This window comes from Eulemur rufifrons, chromosome 15 (assembly GCF_041146395.1).
Source record: "Eulemur rufifrons isolate Redbay chromosome 15, OSU_ERuf_1, whole genome shotgun sequence".
NCBI classification, from domain to species: Eukaryota; Metazoa; Chordata; class Mammalia; order Primates; family Lemuridae; genus Eulemur; species Eulemur rufifrons.
Window position 1 is genome coordinate 94,610,670 of NC_090997.1, and position 24,935 is coordinate 94,635,604.

The 24,935-nt window shown below is 37.2% G+C and overlaps 1 protein-coding gene across 2 annotated transcripts in view; it reads right to left on the minus strand.

The window, feature by feature from the left end:
* Positions 1-8,963: 8,963 nt before the first annotated feature.
* The window catches only part of LATS1 (large tumor suppressor kinase 1), a 35,624-nt gene continuing 19,652 nt past the window's right edge, over positions 8,964-24,935 (minus strand). For both annotated transcript variants that reach the window (XM_069489228.1, XM_069489229.1), the window contains 5 exons: positions 20,404-21,917; positions 17,790-18,372; positions 15,143-15,325; positions 14,839-14,945; positions 8,964-9,594 (listed from right to left, as the gene is read on the minus strand). In XM_069489228.1, coding sequence (XP_069345329.1) covers positions 9,085-9,594; positions 14,839-14,945; positions 15,143-15,325; positions 17,790-18,372; positions 20,404-21,917 — 2,897 coding nt within the window. In that variant the 3' untranslated portion in view covers positions 8,964-9,084. The remainder of the gene's footprint in view (positions 9,595-14,838; positions 14,946-15,142; positions 15,326-17,789; positions 18,373-20,403; positions 21,918-24,935) is intronic.

A 24,935-nucleotide genomic window follows, 5' to 3' on the forward strand; every position in this document is an offset into this window, starting at 1 on the left:
CGGCGCACGCGGGGCGACGCCCCGGGAGCGAGGACGCCGGGCGGCGTGCGCGCGCCGGGCGGGATCGGCGGCGGGGGGGTGTGGCCGGGCACTGGAGCGCGCCTGCGCAGTTTCTCTCCGCCGGCTCGCCCCCGCGGCGGCGGAGAGGCGGAGCGGTGTTGACTTCAGCTAGTTCTCCGTCGCGTTAGTATTTTTTTTTTTAGAGTGCTTGCTCACTTTTTCTCCCATTTGATTTTGCCCACACTCCTCAGAGGTTAGGAAGTCAGAGTGTCTGTTTTACAAGTGAGTGTCAAGGGTCAAGCAATTCGTTTATGACAAATCCTGTTTTAGAACCTACTAAGAATTCGTCGGCTGGGGTCCATGTCATGGCATAACGGGAATAAAATAGGGAAGGGGTAAACAAAGGTGTTCGGACGCGCTGCTGGTGGAATTTTATTTGCTTGATTTTTGTGGTCACCCTTTTAATATAACCAGTCAACAAGGAAAGTTAGGATGTTTCAGGATTTAGATATGTACTAGACCGTGATATTGGCCACACTTCCTCTTTTATCACTCTCCATCCTCTGTCCAAGGTGCAAAAGAGGCAGTAAAGACAGGGTTTCCCACTGGCTCACGCCTGTAATTCTAACACTTTGGGAGGCCTAGGTGGGAGGAGCCCTTGAGGCCAGGAGCTTGCAACCAGCTTGAGCAACATAGCAAGACCCCGTCTCTGCAAGAAATTAAAAAAAGAAAAAGAAAAAGAAAAACCCAGCCAAGTGTGGTGCTGCACGCCTGTAGTCCCAGCTACTCAGGAGGCTGAGGCAGGAGAACAACTTGAGCCCAGGAGTTTAAGGCTGCACTGAGCTACGATGACACCAGTGCACTCTAACCTGGGCAACAGAAGGAGACCCTGTCTCTATAAAAAAAAAATTAATTAATTAAATTTCTTAAAAAGACACATTTTCCTTTAGGAGTGCATGGTAATTAAAATTCTAACATTAAAGCATCCCAGTTATTTAATATAGACATGTAAAAGCAATTCATCTGGGCGCTATGGCTCACACCTGTAAATCTCAGCTACTCCAGAGGTCGAGGCAGGAGGATCGCTTGAAGCCAGGAGTACAAACCAACCTGGGCAACATAGGGACACCCTGTTTGTACAAAAAAAAATTTTTTTTTTTTTAGTTAGCTAGAAGTGATGGCGCATGCCTGTAGTCCCAGCCACCCCAGGAGGCTGAGGTGGAAAAGATAAAAGTTGAATTCACTTAATTAGGGTGATCAATCTGTACCTCCTTTAATTGGTTTTTGATTCCAAAAGATATAGTTTTGATAACCCAAAAATAAGTAACTGACAGTCACAATCACTTAAAGTTTATTAAACCAGAGTTTGAGGATGCCCCTAGGAAAAGCACAAACACCAAAAGCTTGTGTGACCTGTGCTCTCCAAAGAGTTTTGGGAACTCAGTATTTAAGGGGAGGAGGGTAGGCAGTGAGGCAAATGGTTACATTCTTGTGAGGTTCTAATTAATTCTTAGTAAATCTGTTTTACATAAAATAAGGTGAACCTTTGAAAAAGAAGTAGAGGGAAAAGTCAATTATGTAGCCCTCTCAGTGTAGGCAGAGGAGTGATTGATTGATCTGTCTTGTCCTTGTTCTGTGTTTGTGGAGATAAGCTCATATTGTTAGTGTGAGACTTAACAGGACTCAGGTTTAAGAATTTACTTAGGTTGCAGACCTAAGGTTGTGATTTTAACATGCACTTGTTTTTATAGGGGGCTATATATCCTGAAAGGTTTTGGGGTTTACAGGGAATTTCCTTAAAAGCAGTCAGTGAGGGCCGCCATCTGGAGAGGCAAAAGGCCTCTTGTTGTGGGAACCTAGCGTATATATAATGTTATGACACAGGGTTGTGAAATCACTGCCATCTGAAAAAGGATGGCAGTGTTACATGACTCAGTTCCCAGGCTTAACTCTCCCCATGGCATAATGAGTTTGGGGGTCCTAAGATTTTATTTTCCTTTATAGTTTCCTGACCTCTATTACAATAAGGGTTCATATCCAACATAGGGAAGCTATTATTTTCTACTTAGTTAAGAATTTTATAAGACTTTAAGCCTCATGAAACATTCTATTTTTTTGACTGTATATTCAGTGCCAAACACTCTCTGGTACTTAGTAGGTGCTCAATAAATATTTGTTGACGGAATGAATGTATCTCCCCTGAATTGCATGTATGTATATATGTATGTTTTTATTTTTTTTTTTTTTTTAGAAATGAGGTCTTGCTCTGTCACCCACACTGGAGTGTAGCGGCAAGATCACAGCTCACTGCAGCCTCGAATTCCTGGACTCAAGCCATCCTCCTGCCTCAGCCTCCTGAATAGCTGGACTAGAGGTAGGAGCCACTGTGCCCAGCAATCAACCTTCATCTCTTATGTGAGTGCAAAGGTATGCTAACTTATAAAGCCCATTTACAGTTTAAAAACTTATCAAAGGGCACGAAATGAATACATATTGCATGGTTTCATTTATAGGAAATTCTAGAACATGCAAAACTAATCTATAGTAACAGCTGATCAGTGGTTGGTTGCCTGAGGCTGGATTCAGTTGGTGGGGGAGAGGAAATTGATTGCAAAGAGGCCCAAGGAAATGTTTTGAGGTGATGGAAAGGAAATGTTCTGGTGGGGTAGTGTACCCTGAAGGAGAAACAGAATATTTGTGTACCATCCTCATGACTACTGCACTAGTTTTCCTTCTTTTACAGTGTGGTTTCTATTAATAGAACCACCACTCTTTTAAAATGATTGTGTCCAAACTGGAACTCAGAAATCTGAGATCTTATTTTCCTGTCAAATGGTCAGATTAATTTGGCAGGATCATAGGACACATCAAGAGAAGTTATAGGAAAAGGGGTAGAAAGAGAAGTGCCAGCTACAGAGTTTAAACTTACAGTAGGCAAAAAGCAGCCACTGAAAGTTTTCAAATGAAAGCATACATTATGTAGCAAATAAAAAGATTACTTGGCAGTTAAGAGTAAGAAGCTTTGGAGGAGAGAGAGAATAAATTGGAGGACTTGCAAGAGTTGTTGTGATCTCTGGAATTACACAGAAAGAGAATGGCCATGAGGACCATCTGTCAACATTATATATTTGTCTCTCTTGCCCCAGCAGGTAAAGTTAATTAAGTTAGATACTTTGTGCACTTGACTAGAGCAATGTCTGACGTATTGTGGGCATTAGATATTTGTAGATAAATAAAATCATTTCAAAGAATTAGAGACACTTTTTACATTTCATCAGAGAAATCCAGAGGGATTCTCAGGACCAGTTATTAATTTCATTCACCTGGTCAATGTATCTGCACTCCTCTACATACTTCAAACATTTGAGCCATCTCTTGGGATACGGAGTGTGTATAAGACTACAAATTTCTAACTACAAGTAATATTTGCTAGATTTTTAGATTATGTATCACAGTATCTGCAGTAATAGACTGGGACTGATCTACCAGGGTACTTTACTAACCTTATACACATTCTTTCTAAATAATAGGTTCCATCACTAATCTGCTCAGACTATTGAATGCTACATCGAAAAATCACACCACTATGAAGATTGATGCATCACAATTTCATGCCCTGCAACCCACCTGAAACATATTTTTCTGCCTGTCCCACTTCAGTTATGTTTCACTCCTCCCATTCGTTATTTCAGACTTTCATCGCTTTCCTAAAGCCAGCTACTCAGCCCTTTCAGTCCTTTCAGCAAATTACTATGCCTCCAACTTCAAAGAAATAGAAGCTATCAGATAGAAATTCCCTCAACTTGGGAAGTCACTGTGGCAGAGACTGACTGCCATTTGCCCACCAAATACCCATTCTGCTTAACAACAAAACCTAGTTTGATGCAATCGGCCACCTGGAATAAGGACTATATTTCCCAGAGTCCCTTGCAGCTAGGTGTGGCCATTGATCTATCTTCTGGGCAGTGGAAGTGTTATGTAGAAATTTTAGGAAGGCAGCTGGGAGTGGTGGCTCATGCCTGTAATCGAGGCAGGAGGATTGCTGGAGTCCAGAAGTTTGAGGTTGCATGATGAGGCCACTGCACTCTAAACCAGGAGATAGAGCAATCTCTCAGGTAACCAGGTTCTATTCATTTTGTTGATCCACCGTCACTACAGTGTTTTCTTAATTTTCATGGTCAATATAAAGTCACTATGTACTGTGTACATGTTCCATCAGGTGGGAAGAGGGAAAGAGCAAGTGGTGAGCAAGGAGTATCAACTTTAAGTGTATGTAGAATTTGCACGTATCTGCTCATATCCCAATGGCCAAAACCTAGTCATGTGGCCACACCTAATTACAAGGGAATATGAGAAACATGGACTCTAGTGGGGCAGTCAAAACTCAGAATTGGGGGCTCTATTAGTAAAAGGAACAATGAGAGGATGGATACTGGGAAACAAAAGGAGCCTTTGTCATTAGTCAGCTCCTCTGGGAGCTAGGCATTCATGAGCATCTTTTTTTTTTTTGCTCCTGCCACAGAACAAACTTAACCCCTCCCCAGGGGAAACAACCCAAAGTTCTATCCAGGGTCTGAATTCAGCAAAACGTTCAGAATCTCTGGGTAACTCTGTTACTGAAGGGAAGAAGGAAAGACTGGGCACTGCAGACAATAACTGTTCATGCTTCAAACATACATTTGGCAAACTCTCTCTACCTTTCACACACATAAGCAGACGACGTGTGTGTGAGTGTGTGGCTTTGGCACAGCATAGTCACAATTTTAAGCATGCCAAATATGGGTCCACAATGTAGCAAAATAAATCATAGGAATAATTCAATTTGTGTCAACTATACAATGGCCTCATGTAGGCCAAATACAAATTTATAAGGGAGTAAATACAAGGAGATAAAAGGAAACATAATGATGGTAATGCTTAAAAAGAAGAAGAAAAATTTAGTATTTGTCCATCCATATAAAGTTGAGATGAGATTAAAACATCAATATGTATATTCTATCTGGTAAGAATTTCATGTGATAAAGGATTGCAAATAAAGGGAAACAGATTAACCAACAACTTCATACTTTAAAAATTATAAACAAGGCCAGTGCAATGGCTTATGCCTATAATATCAGCAATATTATAGGCATAAGTGGGAGGCTGAAGTGGGAGGCTTGCTTGAGGCCAGGAGTTTGAGACCAGCCTGGGCAACACAGTGAGATCCCCCATCTCTACCAAATATTTAAAAATTAACTGGGTGTGATGGCATGAGCCTGTAGTCCTAGCTGCTTGCGAGGCTGAGGTAGAAAGATCACTGGAGCCCAAGTGTTCAAGGTTACAGTGAGTTATGATCGCATCACTGCACTCCAGCCTGGGTGAAAGCAAAACCCTGTCTCTTAGAAAAGTAAATAAATAAATTAAATAAGTAAAAATTATAAAGTGTACTCAAATGATATTAAATGTAGAACTTAATAATTAAAAACTTTTAAACCTGTAATTTGAAGGAAGCCTTTAACACAAAAAATTTATTATACTTATATTAGACAAAAATGAAAACATTTAAATGGAAATATCTAACATTTACACTACATTAGGTTTGCCTTAACTAGGTACTATCATTAGTTATATATTTTAATTCCAAAGCATCAAATTTTTAATCATAAATTTTCTTAAAGAATAAAAATATTAAAAGAAACTTTTGAATTAAAAAATTGACATACTGTAGCAGCTTAAAAGTTAGCTTTCCACACTTAATTGAAAGATTTGAATTTTGCTTTTCTTTATTATCCCAGCAAACATTACACTAGAGAAAATGATTGGGAATATACAAATAGATTCATTAAAAACACAGGCTGATTATTCATATCTATTACATTCAGAAGTATGCAAAACAATTTAGTTATACTGCAAAGCTGTAATTCCTTTTCTAACAAAGCATTATTTTATAAAACTGTAGTGTTGTCATTGATTCAATTTTAATACAAAATACGTATATACACAATACAATATAAAAGTAAACTGTGTAGTGCCTTCCACAAAGGGATATATTAAGGCATTTTACAAATATACCAATATGTTGACCCATATTACTTTTGCTTTAGATTAAAATGAACAGGCTAAATGTTTCACTTTAAATACCAAAGGAATTTTTGTTTATTTCTGATTAAAAAATTTTTTCTAAAGTACCTTGGGTAACAGCAGCAGCAATGTCTAAAAATCCTCCCACTGTATTCTCTAATTTCTAACATATTATTAAGTCAGAATAAAACATTTCCACTCACAGTTTGCACTTTGCAACAGCAGAAGGTAATAACTTTTTTAAAAAGTCAATCTCAAAGTGACTTCTTAGTCATACATTCTATAGTTTCTATTACAAATAAGAAAGTAGAAAAGATATAGGAATAGGGCCTGCCTTATGATGTCACTGGACAATACATAACAGTATCTACAATAACATAATTATAGAACATATTTTATAAATACTATTGATATGCATAAAAAGGGGTAAGTATAAGAAAGACAGCAAGTTTTTTGATAAATCAGAAAATTATTTTAAAAAGAAAACATGTAGAACCAATGTTTTCACTCCATTTCAATTGAGAGCATCTATATTTTTGTTCTCACCTTTTTGGTCAGGAAGCACCAGATTCTATCCTGGAAGAACTGATGTAGTTCAGGAATAAGATGGCTAAAAATATATCCAAACTATTAAAATTGCAGATACCAAAGGCTTGTATAGTGCTTCAGATAAACACAGAAGGCTTATACTATCAGAGGAAATTTTAAAAGAATACAAAATGTGTAGTGTCTGTTACATTTGACAAATACAAATGGGGCAATACAGATTTTGTGGGAAGGGAGGAAGGAGACAGCACCTTAGTTTCCCTACAACATAAATGTAACAAAGTTATTTTCTACTGTATTGCACCATAGTCCAGAAGGAAAACAACTAACTGAAATTTAAATAAATCTGACTGGAAAAGCCCAAAGAGCAAGAAGGATATCTTATAAATGTGAGTAACAAGCTAAAAATTCTTGAATTAATTACTTTGTTTTGCATAGGATTTTATGGGACTAATCAAATGTTCCATGAGGTGAAGACTGCCATCTCCAAATAGTGCGTTTTCTTATAATTCTCTGATTAGAAATCCTTCAGAAACATTTCTGTATTAAGCCTGCAATGAGCCAAACATTTCAGTGCCCTCAAAATGGTGTTGGTGTATTTAAAACATCTTAGTGTTGTCCCAGCAAGAGAGAGGCATTTGTTAAAGTCATCTTATCACATGCTATATGCCTTTTCCATCACAAACTACCAGTGTTTATATAAGGTGTGCTAATCTGAATATGAATCAGTAAATTAAAAGCAAAGTTCTTAGGTTAATGTATCAATTTTCTTATAGGATAGATATCCTTAACCTAGAGCCTGTGACAGGTTTCAAAATGTCCAGAATCCCCTGAAACAGCATGCAACATTTTCTGTGTATGTGTGGGTGTGCATTTTTTTTCTAGAAAGAGAGTCGCCAGCTTTCATCAGAGTCTCAAAAGAACCAGTGATCCCAAAAAGCCCACGATAACACAGCAGTGGTTTTCAAGCTGAGCTCTAAGAGGCCACCTGTAGAAATGTGGGAAATATGAGCTAATAAATGTTCTTTGGCCTCCCTGCCATTCAACTGGAGCAGCTTTGCCTTTAATTTTACTACATACATGGTTTCCATTAGCTTTATATGAAGAAAAAGTTTGAAAATCACCAAAATTACACCTCTGATTCACAAATACTAAGTTTTGATAAAATAATTCCATGAGAAAAGGAAATAAAATAAAATACAAATTTTACTGTGGTCACAATAAAGCCTTTTCCCCTTCCTAAAAGATAACCTATGTGTATTTTGGTTTGAAACCATGAGTCTTCCTTAGAACCTAAGCGTTATATATAATAGGCATGTTGAGAACATATTTAACCTTAAATAAGTTAAGAGAACTTCAATTTTCTACTAAGACCACTAAATAACTTTCCTTAATTATTAATATCTATCTCAATTAACAGTTAATTTTTTCATCTATTAATCTGCCCTTAGGTAAAATATTGCCAAATAGCCAGATTTTCTTTTGCCAATAACAATCTGTATAGGCAACACTGTTCTGAAAGAGGAAACCTGTAACATTGATGACATAATTGAAACTAGTCACTATATAGAAAAAGTACTTTTTAAATGAGTACCCACAAATAATTGCTATCAAAGTTTTATATGAAACTGAAAATAATTTCTCTTAAAATGGTGGGAAAATGTTTTTTTCATTTCAAAGTAAAAATATGAAAGACATTAGTTTTTAGTATTTGAAAATGTTGATTTATGGCAGCTTTGTTCCCTTTTAAAACTGGAAGCAGCATTAAAAATACCAATATGGAAAGAAAACTAATAGTGCTTTGGCTTCTTTTAAAGCCAGAAATTCTTGAGAAATAAATGCTAGAAGATTAAATATTCCACCAAGGGGGGAAAAAAGATAAACTGCATTATTTTTCATTCTGATAAACATTAATATTGTTTCAACCTTGTATTTCTTAGTTCCAGTATGTGAATTACACAGATTATCATTAGTCTAGGAATACGCATCAACATGATGGCTTAATTTCTCTAGCTTATTTTGTACCAAAAACAAGGTTATGGGGGAAAGAAAAGCTCTGTAAATATGGAGTATGTTTCATATTTGGTTAAAGCAAGATAAAACTAAACTGTCTTTCAAAAAAATTTCAAAAACTCTTGTCTTTTAAAATTAGCATATATACAAATAGATAAACAAAGCTTCTCCTTTTATTAAACAAAGCACTATTTTTTGTTTTTAAGTACTTTTAAGTACCAAGAACTGACTATAACATTCAGTTCATAATTTACTTATAACTTTTTTTTCTAAATTACTGATTTAAAAGACTGGAATAAATTAACATTTTAAAAGGATTTCCCATAATTTAGGAAAATAAAATATTGTACACAGAGCACAGATACATAGCTCTGCCACACTTGCATAATTTCACTGTCAGAACCTCAAAAAGCCTTGCATTTCAGGCCCCTTTGCAAATCCTTATTACAATTACTTACTAGTGTATTAAACATATACTAGATCTCGATTTTTGATCTCTGAGCCTGTGTGTTGATCATCTTCATCTGACTGTTGCTCGGAGCCTTGTGAATTAATGTATTCATATTCAATAGGCTTTGGATAATTATATGGGTAGCCGTTGTCATCAAAAAATCTTCGAAAGGTAAATTCATAGAAAGCATGTTCAGGATGCTTTCCATTTTTATACCATCCGTTGAGAGTATCATTTACGTTTTCTTCCTCATTATCATCACTCCATAACTTATCAGGATCAACAGGATCAAAATTTGATGTATCTGTTGGGTGTGTGATTTTAGGAATGTATGAAGCAGACTGCTGTCTCAGGTCACTGGAGAAATCAATTGTCTTAAAAAATGGATGAGCTTTTATTTCATCAGCACCATTCTTGCCTAAGCGATCTTCTGGTCCTCGGCAAAGTTTAATAATAAGATCAGAAGCTTCAGGACTCAGTTTAGCTTGCGGTGGAATGTGAAGAGATGTTTGCCAGTTGATAACCTTTAAAGATTTTTAAAAATTAGGAGGGAAGAGATAAATTAGAAAAACAAAAATTTTCTCGAAGTTTTATACCAAAAGTCTTATTAGACTATTTATATATTTCAAATAAATTGCAGCGTATTTCACCTTCCATACTTCTATTAATCACTGCTGGTAGAAAATAACTTTTCCTCCTATCCTCTCCAGGCAACTTATACTCACACTACAAGACTTACTGTAAGTTTCTGTCTCCCCTGGGAGGGTCTTCTACCTCTAGTAGAAATCACTACTTCCACTACCTTCCACCCTGCCTCCACTGTACCATATATTTCTACCATAGTATTTCTAACACTTTGTGGTACCTATGTACGTCTGTGTCCTTCTACTGGGGTGTAAAATTCTTTTTTTTTTTTTTTTTTGAGACAGAGTCTCACTCTGTTGCCCGGGCTAGACTGCCGTGTCATCAGCCCAGTTCACAGCAACCTCAAACTCCTAGGCTGAAGCGATCCTCCTGCCTCAGCCTCCCGAGTAGCTGGGACTACCGGGGAGCACCATCACGCCCAGCTAGTTTTTTCTATTTTTAGTAGAGATGCGTCTCACTCTTGCTCAGGCAGGTCTCGAACTCCTGACCTCAAGTGATCCTCCCGCCTCGGCCTCCCAGAGTACTAGGAGTACAGGAATGAGCTACCATGCCTGGCTGGGGGTGTGAAATTCTATTAAGGCAAGGGACCATGTTTTAATTGTCTTTGTACTTCCCAATGCTTGGCAAACTGCCTGGCACAAAATTAATAGATATTTAATAAATCTTTGTTCTGTTTTTAAATAAAATGGAATGAGGAAAGAAGGAATGCCAAGTAAAGCCAGACTACCTAGTCTCTTCCCCTGAACTCTGGGAGGCAGGGGAAGTGGTACAATGTTAAATGGATTTTGGGTAAAACCTGATAAGTAGTAGAATGCATTGCTATTTAACCTAGATAAGACATCTTCAACTTGTCACATGGTAGGTAGTCAATAAATATTTGTTAAATAACTAAATAAATGAACCCCTTTTTTCCTTATTCATATAGGAGCTATACTATAGAGAAAAGAAAAATATACCCCCTCTTCTATTATCTGTTAATTTAAAGTCTTATTCCAGGTTAGAAAATGGAGATACCTCAACTAATAATAGAATAGTTTAAAAATTATTTTTGGAAAAATAAAATCATGGTATAGTTAGTAATAGTAATTTATACGTCTGGTTCTGTCCCTTATTTCTGACAGGAGAAATGAAAATATACAATCAGCTGGACAAGTTTTTCATTTTTTATTATAAAGTACCTTTAGGATGTTTTTAGTTTAAGGCCAAAAAAGAAAAAAAAAAAAACACTAGGCACAGCAAAAGGAGGATTCTGTTAGTTCAAAGATGGATGAATAAAATTATGTAAACTGAAGCACAGAGAGAAAAAAACATAGAATAAAACATAAGAGACATAGAGGACAATATGAAATGAATACCATATGTATAATAATTGGAGTCCCAGAAGGAGGGAAGGAAGCAAAAGAAATCTTTGATGAGATAATGACAGAGAATTTCCCAAAGCTGATGAGTCATTAATGTACAATTAAAGAAGCTTACTGAATCTCCACCAAGAAAAATAAAAGAAAACTATACATAGGCATATAATGATCAAACTGCAGAAAATAAAAGTTAAAGAGAAAAAATTCTAAAATCAACCAGAGAGAGGTCCCAGTTGTAAGATGTACTAGGTACACTCTATCCTGTCTCTCCCTGAATGCAGCTATAAAACCTGGACAGAATGCATGAAGCAGCTACTTGAGGACTCTGAAAAGTAAACAGAAAATAGGCAGACTGGGGAAGAAAATGAGAATTTGAAGTACCACTGAACCTGATGGTGAGTTTACCATTTTTCCCCTCTAATATCCCGAGCCTGGACTCAAGGTAGCTCAAAACCTGGAAGGGGCATAACACAGAGAGAGCAAGCTGCAGGAGAAGCTCCTCTAGTTTAGGCTCAGGGAATGAGAAAGGAGCTTCCCTGCAGCAACAGAGATGGCAATGAGGGCCTGTACCAGCCAAAAGCTCTGAGGGGGGCACCTTCCTCTCCAATTGGAAATAAATCATACTGCAATGGGAAGTAAAATCTCAAGGAGATGGGTCAAATCTCTGTTGCTTGTTTTCTCTGTCATCTTGCCACCTTGTCCGGGATGCAGGGTCAGTTACAAGATGTGTGGTGGAATGGGATAAATAAATCCTTACTTTCTGGTCAGAGAACTGAAAAAGGGAGCCTCAGGGAACTAGAAAGTACTGGGGACATCCCAGACAGGGAGGAGCTTGGGAAATTGACCCCATAAAGTTGTTTATGAACTGGTGGGCTCACCCTCCAAACTGTACCCATATGGATCTAATTCTAAAGACAGAAGACTGAGAATTGAACAAAGGAACAGACCACACCCTAGGGAGAAATCTACCTAGCAATGAAAAGGTTTTGAAAATGAAACTGACATTGAAATCACAAAGCACAAAAGGCTGGTTGGAACTTGTGGCCTGAATCCAACCAGGTTTAATGCCTGCCAAAACAATGTCAACATTCTCCATAAGATATAAACAAGACTCGGAGTCTCATAACATAACATTCAAAATATGCAGGATATGATCCAAAATTGTTTGGCATACAAAGAACCTGGAAAATTTAACTCACATAGGAAAAGACAGTCAGTGTTGAGATGACACAGATATTAGAATTATCTGACAAAGACTTTAGCCATTGTAAAAAAATGTTTCAAAGGGTGAATACTCATGAAATGAAAAAGTCTCAGCAAAGAAATTGAAGATATAAAGAAGTATCAAATGGAAATTTTAGAACTGAAAAATTACCAAAACAAAAAATTCAGTGGATGGGCTCAATAGTAGAATGGAGGTATCAGAGGAAAGAGTCAGTGAACTTGAAGACAGGTTGATAGAAATTACGCAATCTGAATAGCAGAGAGAATAAAGATTTAAAATATGAGCAGAACCTCTGCAATCTACGGTACTATACCTAAAGGCCTAACATTCTTGTGATTAAAATCACACGAGGAGAAAATGTGTGGTACAGAAAAACATTTGAAGTGATGGTTGAACACTCCTCAAATCTTATGAAAGATATAAATGTACAGATTCAAGATGCTCAGTGAAAACCAAATAGGATAAACCCTAACAAGTCCATGCCCAGACACATCATAATTATAATACTGAAAACTAAAGGCAAAGAAAAATTATTGAAAGCAGCCAGAGAAAAAGGACGTATTGTTTGAGGGATCTGAATGACTGCAGATGTCTCATCAAATTATGGAGGACAGAAGGAAGTGGACATTTTAAAGTGCTGCAAGAACTGAAATGTGGAATTGTATGCCAAGTGGTAATATCCTAAGGAAGGTGAAATAAAGACATTCTCAAATGAAGAAAAATTAATAGAATCTGTTGCCAACAAAACTGCTCTAAAATATTTACTTAAGGAAGTTCTTCAGATGTAAGAGATATAATATAGAAGGAATCTTGAAACATCAGGAATACAGGAGGAGCAAGGAAAATGCTAAATATCCAGGTAAATATAATGACTATTCTTCCCATCTCGAGTTCTTTAGAGTAATTTAATGGTTGAAAGCAAAAGCTGTTACATTGTTGGAGGCAGTTTTAAACGTATGTAGATGTAATGTATAAATAACAACATGAAGAGTAGAGAACAAAGGGACCTATGTGGTAGTAAGGTCCTATACAGAACATGAAGTGGTAAAATATCAAGTCTAAACAGACAATGAAAACTCAGTATGTATTTTGTAGTTACTAGAGCAACCACAAACAAAACTATACAGAGAGATAAAGAGTCAAAAACAGAGCAGAAGCCAGGTGCAGTGGCCCATGCCTATAGTTCCAGCTACTCAGGAGGCTGAGGCGAGAGGAACTCTTCAGCCCAGAAGTTTGAGGCCAGCCTAGGCAATATAGGGAGATCCCTGTCTCTAAAATAATAATAATAAAATAAATAAAATTAAATTTCAAAAACACAGTATATAGCTTTTGATTTAAAGTGAGAAAGGAAAAAAAGAAAGAAAAACACAGCATAGGGAGATGTCACAGAAAAAGGCCCTGTGTCAGGGGTCTGCCATAAAACAATAAAAACAATCATTAAACTGGAAAAACATTATCAGAATAAACTATTTTGGAATGCTGGAACCTGACCAGACAGGGCAACCAGAGGAGTGCTTCATGAAGGGAGAGGCTGCCAGAATTTGGTAAGACAACAACATGTGTGAACCCACTACCATCTACCATTCCATAGGCCCATTGTGGTCATGGAGACCACAGCCTGCCTTCCTGACTGGTTAGCGCTAGGATGGGCAATGAGAACCCTTTCCTCCAAAACTTTGAGGTTGTGCGCTTTGGTTGGTCTTGGTGATTCCCCTAAGGACCATCCCAGATGCCTGCCTTTATTTCATACCCCTCTGGAAGATTTAAAGAGACAGACACACTTTTCTTTTTTTTTTTTATTATTATTTTTTTTGAGATAGGGTCTCCCTCTGTTGCCCAGGCAAGAGTGCAATGGCATCATCATAGCTCACTGTAACCTTAAACTCCTGGGCTCCAGTGATCCTCCTGTCTCAGCCTCCCAAGTAGCTGGGACTACAGGCATGCGCCACCATGCCCGGCTAATTTTTTCTGTGTATTTTTAGTTGTCCAGCTAATTTCTTTCTATGTTTTAGTAGAGACAGGGTATCGCTCTGCTCAGGCTGGTCTCGAACTCCTGAGCTCAAATGATCCGCCCACCTCAGCCTCCCAGAGTGCTAGGATTATAGGCGTGAGCCAGCACGCCCAGTCCACTAAAGGGTTTTAAATGGGACAGTATATGGTCAAAATTGTGGCTTCTCATTTAAGTGCCAGAGGTATTTTCAAGTGGAGATACAGACATTTGTAGTTTGGGGCTAAAATGTGCAAAGCCAGAAGACAGTGACTGACAAGGAGTAAACTGGAATAAATCTTCAAAAGGGACTAAAGATCTTTATGAGAATAAAATGTGAGTACAGTGTGTGAGTGAGGGAGCATATAAGAGTATGATGATAGCAGGCTGATGGAGACTAGAGTTTATACATGCAATTTTAGTGTGTTCATATACTCTTACAAGTTCATTCTTTAACTCTAGATTAAGATGCTCTAAGTGAAGTACTAATAAATAAAATACTATGGTGCAGGGACTTTGTGACAATTCCTTTGATATAGATTCTATGCCTTACCTTCATCTGTGTTTCTAATGGTGTTTGTGCCAAGAAAGGAGGCTGTCCCACCAACATTTCAAAAAGAATAACACCAACACTCCACCAATCACATAACTGTGTGTATCCTAAAATAAGATATCAAAGTTACAGTTATTCATAAGCACTTAAAAAGTGCTGAGAATACAATCAAAATTAACATTAAATTTCCAATTTATACTATAAAATTAATACTTTATTTATTATAAACCTAAAAAATAAGGCATCCTCTAGTATAAGTATTGGCTGGTCTAAAGACCTATTATTTATGAAACAAATGCTTTACCTGTTCGTAGCAACACTTCAGGTGCAATATAATTGGGAGTCCCAACCAAAGAATGTGCTAGACATCGCTGGTGCTGGCGTGCAGCTCTCCGCTCTAGTGGCTTCAGTCTATCTCCACATCGACAGTTTGAGGGATCGCCCCACTCATTACTGAAATCCATGCTATCTTGCCGAGGATGGTCACCTGTACAGTAAAAATAAATAAATAAATAAAAGCAACAAGGACAAGAGTAAACCTAGTCTGTTTAATCTTTTGACATCATGGTTTAGGATTAACAACATTCTCCCTAGTTGTGTAACAAACTAAGACACAACGTATGCCAAGTCGCCTGCTTTCTGAGATATCAATAGGTAAGTTTTACACTAAATAAAATTAGCCTTAGACTCAGTAATTTATTCAATGTTAAATGATAACAATATAAGTCATAAGTAAATTAAGAATTTGTTATTCAGACTGCTCCCCATTACTACTCTAGACAAATTTTCAAATAAATTAGATGAGTGTTTCATTACTTCAATAAATGACAATGACACATAAGACAGACAAAGTTCTTTTCTCAGGCAACTTACATTCTAGAACGGAAAGAAACACAACAACTACATATGTAAGAAACATAGCGATATATCCTACACAGAATCAACACAGTATGATGTGTGTGACAAATGTGACTGGACAGCTACATTATACTGAATGGCTGGGGAGACCGACTGAGAAGGTGACATTTGCTAAGATGTGAAAAATCAAGAGGGACTCAACCATGTGAAATCAGGGCAATGCATTCCATACAGAAACAACATCAACAGAGTGAGGACCAGTGCAGCTGATAAAGGGGAGAATGGTAGGAAATGGAGCAAGAGCCAATGCACCTGGGTTTTGCAAACAACAGAAATGGTTTGCCTTTTACTCCAAGTATAATGAAACGATACTGGAGCTTGAAGCAGGATGATGACAAGATCTGATTTATTCTTACAATAAAAAGAAAACTCTGGCTGGTGTATGGAGGACAGATTATAGGGAGGACAAGAGTGAAAAGAGAGACAAGAGGCCATTATAGGTAATCTGGGACTAGGATTCAGTAGAGCTGGAGAGAAGTGAATAGATTCAGGATATATTTTAGAGGTGGAGTAAACAGGACTTACTGATAAGTTAGACATGAGGGCATGGGAAAAAAAAGAATCAGAATAACCAGGTGGGTGGTGGTAGCACAATGTACTAAGATGAGCCATGCTGGAAGGGAGCGGACATGGGGGTGGTAATAAAGAGCTCTTTATTGGCAATAGTAAGCCTGAAAGGCCTATTTGAAATCCATGGGAAGATATTCAGGAAGCAGTTCGATATAGAAATTAGGAATTTCAGGAAGACCATTTCTAGAGAGAGAGAGATTTGGAAGTCACTGACATACAGATGGTATTTAAAGCCACGATGAGATGAGGTCACCTAGAAAAATGTATCTGAAATTAACCTAACTGTAACAATCATATGGGATATTTGATTAAAATATGATTTCTATCCTCGAATGAAGATTTTTAATCAAAAGATTGGAATAGAGCCTAGGGATCATGTTTTTAAGAAGAGCCCCAAACAATAATTCAGGTGAATCTGGGAAGACACTAAATTCCATTATGTCAAACATTAAAGTAGGTTCAGATGTCTCAATTCTATCCATTTAATGTCAATTTACTTGTGTTCACAGAAGCACAGGAGGCTAATAATACTTACCTCAGAGGATTGTTATGAGTATTAAATTAGAATATATTGTATGTAAAGCACCTAGTACATAGTAAGTATTCAACAAATGTTAGATCAACTTACACTTCCTTTAGCGCTTGAAGGAATCTTGGTGAGGCAGTGTGGTGTAGTAGAAATAACATGGGCCCTGTAATCAGACAAACTTGGGTTCAAAGCCTAGCCCTTACACTTAATTTCTGTCTGACCTTGGGCAAGTTACTTCATTTAACTAGGCCTCACTTTCTTCATCCTGCCCCACAATGCCATTGTGAGGATTACATGGAATCATGTACATAAAGTGTTTAGGGTTAAATAAATTGTGTAATAGTCACACAACGGAATCCTAAATAGCAGTGAAAATATTACATGCGATAACATGGAGGAACCTCAAACATATAAAGGAAGTCAACACAGAAGAATACATATAGAATGATTACATTTAAATATAGGTTCAAGAGTAAGCAAAATGAAATAATGTATTGTTCAGGGATATATATATATGTAGTAAAAGTATAGAGAAAAGTACAAAACTGATTACAAAGTTCTGAAATAATGGTCATCTCTGTGGAGGAGAGAAGGGGAAGTGATTGTCTAGGGGCTTCAAAAGTACTGAAAATCTAGTTCTGAAACTGAATGGTGGATATGGGGCTTCATTTAAAAATTATTTTAAAAACACTGACATATTTCAAAAGTAAAGGATTTCACTCAAAAATGTTAAAGATATTTAGAAATAATCAAATCTAACACATTCTTTCATTTTATAAGTCTAAATACCTAAAGGGTTCAACCAAGTTTATGCAACACAGTCAAGACCTGACCCAGGTCTTCTGGCTCCCATCCAATGATGATCCATCTCATATTTTACTGCATTACTAAATCACATTATTATGAACAAACTAAATTCTATGAGTTTACTTACCACTTTGATAGTACTTAGAATCATGTGTCCATCTGAAGCCAGTGCAGAGGCCGAAGTCAGTCAGTTTAATATGACCATCACGATCAATCAAAATGTTATCAGGTTTAATATCTCTATGAATAAAACCCATTTTATGAACACTTTCGACTGCACAGGTAAGTTCTGCTATGTAGAATCGTGCCAGATTTTCTGGAAAGATGCCCATTCTAATTAATAGGCTCATCATATCACCCCCAGGAATGTAATCCATTACAAAGTATAAATTGTCCTTATCTTGGAATGAATAATATAGACGAACTACCCATTCATTGTCAGCTTCAGCCAGGATATCTCTTTCAGCTTTAACATGAGCGACTTGATTTCGAAGCAGAACATCTTTCTTTCGAAGAGTTTTTGTTGCATACAAAGCCTTAGTATCTACTTTTCTTGCTAGACAGACTTCACCAAATGCTCCTATTCCTAGTGTCTTTATCTTCACAAACATAGACTTGTCCATTTTAGCCCTTTTAAGACGGATGTAATTAGACTCTTTTTGGCAAAGCATCTTTCTCATTTGATCCTGGGCATCTTGAGATAATCCAACCTAGGCAAATAAACTAGATGTTAAATGAGGAATTATCTTCTTCAATATTGAATATTAAGAAATAGCTTAGAAAAACTTCAGGCATATGTTTAAAGGTTAAATGCATAAAATTTTTAATAAAGCAGGTTAGAAATCTAGAATACATTTCAGAGAAAATTAAAGATCAAAAGTGTGGCTTAGGAGATAGTTAACAGGAGATACAAGGTGAGTATATATGCAAATTTAGCTGTGGAGAGCAAGAAGAAGACACCAGTAGCTTTCTACTCTTCTCTAATTCACTCAGAAAAATGTTCCCAATGTATAAGCATCTGTTAACATGCATTTTCATCTATTTCTCCATGCATATTCACCAAAAATTATATGATTTAATTGCCTTCATCATATGCTTCTCTTTGTGGAATGCCTAGGCCTCAAATATTCTTCCCATTTTATCCTTTATGAAAAAAAAAAAAAAAAAAAACTTCCATTCCAGGCTCATTCTAAAAAACTGATGCATTAAGAATAATAAAAGAATGCCTTCTCTAACCCACTAACCCTTTCTCCATTCTCAATAAATGTACAATAGTCACTAACAGTCAGTCTTTCCTTTTGTCTTTCTCAGGGCATTAGAGTAAAGGTGAGACTCACAGCCAACCACTAACACAAAATGCAAAGGATTTCTCCTACTTTATTTAAAAGGAACAATATGCTTGGTTACAAAGTATCTTTTAGGTATTTTGGAATATTTTAAATAATCATGTAACTTATGAAGATATCAAAAACAGATAAAAACAAAAACCAACTTCTAAGTAGATACGGAATACCTGTTCTTAGAAGGGAGGAACAGTTTGTTTTGGCTAATTAATACAGAATTAAAGGGTTTAAATAGAAAGGAATTCCATTGAAAAAGTAAGGTCTAATTCTAGAAATGTGAGACTAAAATATAGCAACCTCATGCTTCTGTTAGGATGCACATTTACATGCAAAATCTTTTAAGAAGGGTGGCATGCCAGACTTAGTATAGAACTGTTTCTCTTAAAATCTTACTTGCCTACACAGTAATGGAGGCTACAGAAGTCAGCAAAGCTTCCAACACCATAAAAGTTTAAATCAGCTATTAGTGAAAGTGAAGAGGAAAAAGGAAAAATAAACTAAGAAAATACATACAGACAGACTTTAGTAAGAAATCCTAAGAACTAAAATATGGATAAGTCATAGAGATTATCATGATATTTCTCATCTAATAAAATTCAATTTAAAGTAGGAATAATAATATTATAAAACCAGATTTGGAAAAATCATTTTAGAAGAATGGATCTCTCAATTAGGTAAAGAAGTTTAATCACAAATTTAAGCCTCCTAGATTCTGGGTGACAGATGTAAGATTAGGAGTCAAATCTTTGAATTCTAAGTATATGATAAAAATAATGATGATGATGATAGTGTTCCCATAATATCTAGGGAAGAGATCTATCTGTAATCACAACACAGATTAAAGTAAATATTTACTTATTAATATTTTGATCTGCTTTTTAATACAGTCTGACTTAATAATTTCAGCATATTTTTCTCCAGTACATTATAAAAATGAAATTAGAAGGGAGAAATAACTAAAGGGAGAACTCTGACACTTTCTAATAAGACCTATGTGATGAATAAACCTATAAACTCAAAAACTTACAAGTAAAAAGAAATGTTTCATAAGTGTATCAAGAGATGGGACCCAGATATCCCTAGCTTATTCTTAAATGTTGTAAGTTAATGTGTAAAACCTAGGAAACAACCTTTGCTCCAATTTCCATATAAAGGGATTATGTATATGTAAACTGTATACTGTAAATTATATTTTTCTTAATTTAGATTAAGAACTTTATTATATGAAATTCTGAGTAAATCTTGAAATACTAAAGTATTTCATATTTTTAACCACTTTTAAATTCTGTAATTGATAATATATTTAGCTATAAGAAAAATACTAGGGCACAATACTTTAAAATAAACATAAAGCAAACAGATAATAAGTATAAAAATGGACATTTTAAAAGGTTTTACCCGCATCATTTCATTCTCTAACTGTTTTTTACGATGTAGACGTTGTTGATGAGATTTGAGTACATTTTCTACATGTTGCTCCATAAAGAATTTAAATGCCTGAGGAGAATAACTTTGAATACGAGATTCTCTTCGATCTTCATCTTTCTTGTTTTTCCTAACGGTGATAGGTGAAGTTGTAATCTGTTTCTTTTCTTTGTCCCCACTATCAACATTTTCATAACTCTTTTCACCTTCATCTTCCTTGGGCAAGCTGGGCTGATCCTCTTTGCTAGATTTATTGATTGATTCATATGGAGGAACAGATGGGTTTTGGTGTAGCAGGTGTTTCGGGTAAGGTGGTGGTGGACCTTGATAGTTTGGAGCTTCAGCAACAGGTGGCATAACAGTCATATTTGAAGCGGTACCTTCAGAAAAAGGACTGGCTTGAACAGTTTGAGTTGGTTGTGGTATCCAAGAAGGGTGTGTAGGTGCCAAAGCAGTCTGCAGCTCCGGTTTTAATACACGCATGCTTTTCACAGGCTGTTGAATAGGAGCTGGTGTAATTGCAGTGACTGTTGTAGCTGAAGGCTGAGAATTAGCAGAGTGACTTGCTCTATTTCCCAATGGGTTATTAAAAGAATTTGACCTCACTGGTATGTTAGGTTGCCATGTAGGGATTTCATGCCCGCCACTCGGGGATGACTGGGCTGGAGCAGAAGATGACTGAGGCCAATTTGTTTGCAGTCCAGGTACATTAATGTTATAAAGTTCCATGTTATGACTATTTCTGTTTGGCACCATCATAGACTGAGGAATATTTCCATTTGTATATGATGAAGGAGCAGCGGATCCCCCTGTTTGCAGAGCAGAAGGGCTTTGTCCATTAGCTGGGGTCAGAGGATATGGAGGGGGTGGCTGCCGATTCACAGTGCCAGCAGGAACAACATTTTGGTGTATCATAAACTCAGTCTGACCACTACCATTCTGAATCCCAGGTCTCCCTGGTGGAAAGTTAAACTTGCTAGAACTCTGCATGATGATTGGTTGTCTGCCAACAGGAACAGAACTTATGCCTCTCTGTCCCTGATTAGGGGGATTCATGGGGGAAGTGTTAAGAGGTGGTGGAGGATAGCCCTCCTGCCATGCCCCAGGGGGAACAGGAGAGATTCGGGAGATTACATATTCCATGTTCCCAGAATAGCGCTTTGTTTGAGAATTTGGTTCCCATGAGGGGGGAGGCGGAGTTGTACCTCTTGGAGGGGGAGTTTGGCCTCTTGGAGGTGGTGGAGGAGTGACACTCCTTACTTGAGGTGGCGGTGGTGGGTTGACTCTTTGTCCGTTGCTAGGGTGAGCTTGAGCAAATGCTGTTATACCAGATCCAGACAAAGGTCTTCCCACATCTGTCTGTGAGTTGGGACTTTCAGAATGATAGGCCACACTTTCTCCTAGTGGTGGGCCATGTCTCTGAGGGACTAAGGATTCTTTAGAACCTTTCCAGCTTTGTTTGCGGTTAACTGATTGTTGCACACTCCCTATGATCATAAAAGAGAAAAAAAAAAAAACATGTTTTTAACCTCCTATATTTGAAAAATTTAGCTTGGAATTGACACTACTAAATGATGCTCAGTTCTCTTTCGAGAATTATAAAAATAGGAGTAAGTTCAAGAGATCTATTATACAAAATGGTAACTATAGTTGATAACAATGTATTGTTATTGAAAACTGCTGAGAGAGTAGATTTTCAATGTTCCTACCACAAAAAAATGATGTGAGTTGATGCATCTGTTAATTAGTTCAACTTAGCCAAAAAAAATCATAAAAATAAAATTTCAGCAAGTGGTTTCATTTTACCTTTTAAAATTTTATTTATTTTTAACTAGGTAATATACTCATGGCTCAAAATTCACAAAGTACAAAATAATACCCACCTTTGTCCGTTAGCCGTATAGTCTCCAACCTTTTTGGCAAACTATATTTAATAACACATATGAGAAAAAATTGGTAAATGTTTAGAATGTACAGTTTAACACTCCTTTTCTTCTAGGTTGAGCACCATTTGGGGTCTGTGACTTAAGGGAAAATCATCATTCTGGGCAAGCCATAGAAGTCCTCTGGCCACCAGGCTCAGTCTCATGAGCCAGCTAAACACACCATGTCACTTACCCTGCTTTTAGAGTATACAGCCATCCTGCTATGCTGCACCTCCCCTAGAGCTCTTCATGTTCTCTCCCTTCCCAAACCTTTCCACTACCCTCTCTGGACCAGCTCTGCTCCACAACCAGCAGCTGCTCCTACGTCACTAACCTCTGCTCCAAGCTTTCCTGCCACCTCCTTAAAGCTGATTTTCTTCTGCTGATATTACTTCCTTTTCAGCTCTTTGAAATTAACGTTTTCTTTAAAAATAAACTAGGTTGAAATATGGGGTGCTACCATTTATGCTTTCAGGTCCTTATTAGTCTCTCAAAAATTAGCGAGCTCTTTTGAAGCTCACGCTATCTGGAGGCCACACTCAGTCCTACGTGCTCCTACCTGCCCTTTCTCAGTCACCCACAACTTTGGCATTTGGTCTCCCCTAAGCCCTGCCATTATCCTGTGATCTCAATATCCACGTGGATGAACCATCCACTGCCCTCAGCTCTCAGCTTCTTGACCTCCCCTTCTGCACTCCTCTTCAAATATCACTCTGAAGATCGTATTTCAAATTTTGATTATCACCTATATCTGCCCTTCCTGCAGAAGGGCAGAAGTTAAGGTTTATACTCTCAAACCACAACTTCATCTCCCTTTTCTTTTGTTTATTCCTATTGCAAAAGTTCTTCAACCTCATCAAGATCTCCAAGAATAATCCCTATTTCATCAGTCCTCCTCTTTCTCTATGACACACTTTGTCCAATTTAAATCCATGCTCCATCACTTCTTTCTTCCCTATATATTCCTTTTCTCCTCTCCTCCTTTCTATCCATTCACTAAATATTTATTCAGTATCCACTATATGCCAGGTACTACTCTAAGCAATCCAAGCACATTGGTGAACAAGAAAACATCCCTGGCCCCATGTGACCTACGTTCTTGAGGAAGGAGCCAGACAATAAGAAAGTAAATAAATAAATAATGTAACTTCAGAGCATGATGAATGCTATGTGAATGAAACATAAATGGTGTCAAAAGACAGAGAGTAACAAGAGGATAAAAGATGATAAGATTCAGTGGTCAGAAAAGGCTCCTCTGAGGAGATGACATATGAGGCTAAGGCTGGTTAAAGGTCCTGAGGTGGGAGCTTGTTATTTTCTAAGAACAAAAAGAAACCCAGTAAGGCTGGAGAGCAGTAAATGTAGGGAAGAGTCGTACTCGATGGGATCCGACAGATAGCGAGGCCACAGACAGGAGTTTGGACAGACTGAGAAGCCAATGTAGGCAGAGGAGGGGTATGCTCTGATTAAGGATTCAAATTACCCTCTCAGGAGTATTATCTGTCTTATTTTGTACTTATTTACTAAAACTCTGGTCATGGGTAATTCCAGCTATCTATTTTTTTTTTAAGGCTGCAAGAAAAGATGATGTAATGGGCAGATTGATTGTACTATAAGTTCATGATCAACATCTTCAAATGGCCTCCAGCACCACCAGTAAATTCCTTTCTTTCTCTGGTTTCCATGATTGTCAGCCCTCAGTCCTCTTAAAGTGTCTACCCTGTTTCTCACTCGTCACTGCTAGCAAATGACTCAATTTACTACTTCAGAGAAAACAGAAGATCTGAGAAAGTAATTCCCTTGCCAAGTGCTATGACTCATGCCTATAATCCCAGCCACTACAGAGGCTGAGGTGGGAGGATCACTTGAGCTCAGAAGTTCGAGGCTGCAGTAAGCTATGACCGCACCACTGCTCTTCAGCCTGGGCCACAGAGTGAGACCCTGTCTCTAAAAAAAAATGAAAGAAACTCCCTTCCTCATTTTCTCTACATAACCTAGGCCTGTTTGCTGCTGTTAGAGAAGATGGTTATTCATCTTTCTATCTAAGGCTAATAATCCCTCATCATATGCTTTGGATCCTATCTCCTGTTGGCTTCTCAGGAAACTTCTCTCTTGAATATTTATTTTTATTCTCTTAACTGTTATCTTACAATCATCTTTCGAATATGTTTCTTTTCTTTAAAAAAAACAAAAAGACTCTCCCTCCACTCTCATATGTAGACCTCTACCACAAAGTGTTATCTGGTCTGGTGCTGGTCCACAAAGTGATACTGGCCTTGAAGCTGAGTGAGAACTGAGAAACCTACAGAAATTTGACAGAATAATCTTATGTTTGTTAAATCTAATAATAAAATATGTAAACTTATATTTTGTATATCACTTTAAAATTTAATTTTCTAATAATTTATTTTCATTGTATTTTTAAAAATGATTAATTCATGATGAATTGGAAATTTTTTTTAAAAAAGACCAAAGATCTTCACCACAATGGTTTGAGAATCACTATCCTTGCTAATGTCCTCACTTTCTCCTCACAGAAAAACTTCTGGAAGTTATACTTGTGTTCTTTACTATTTCACA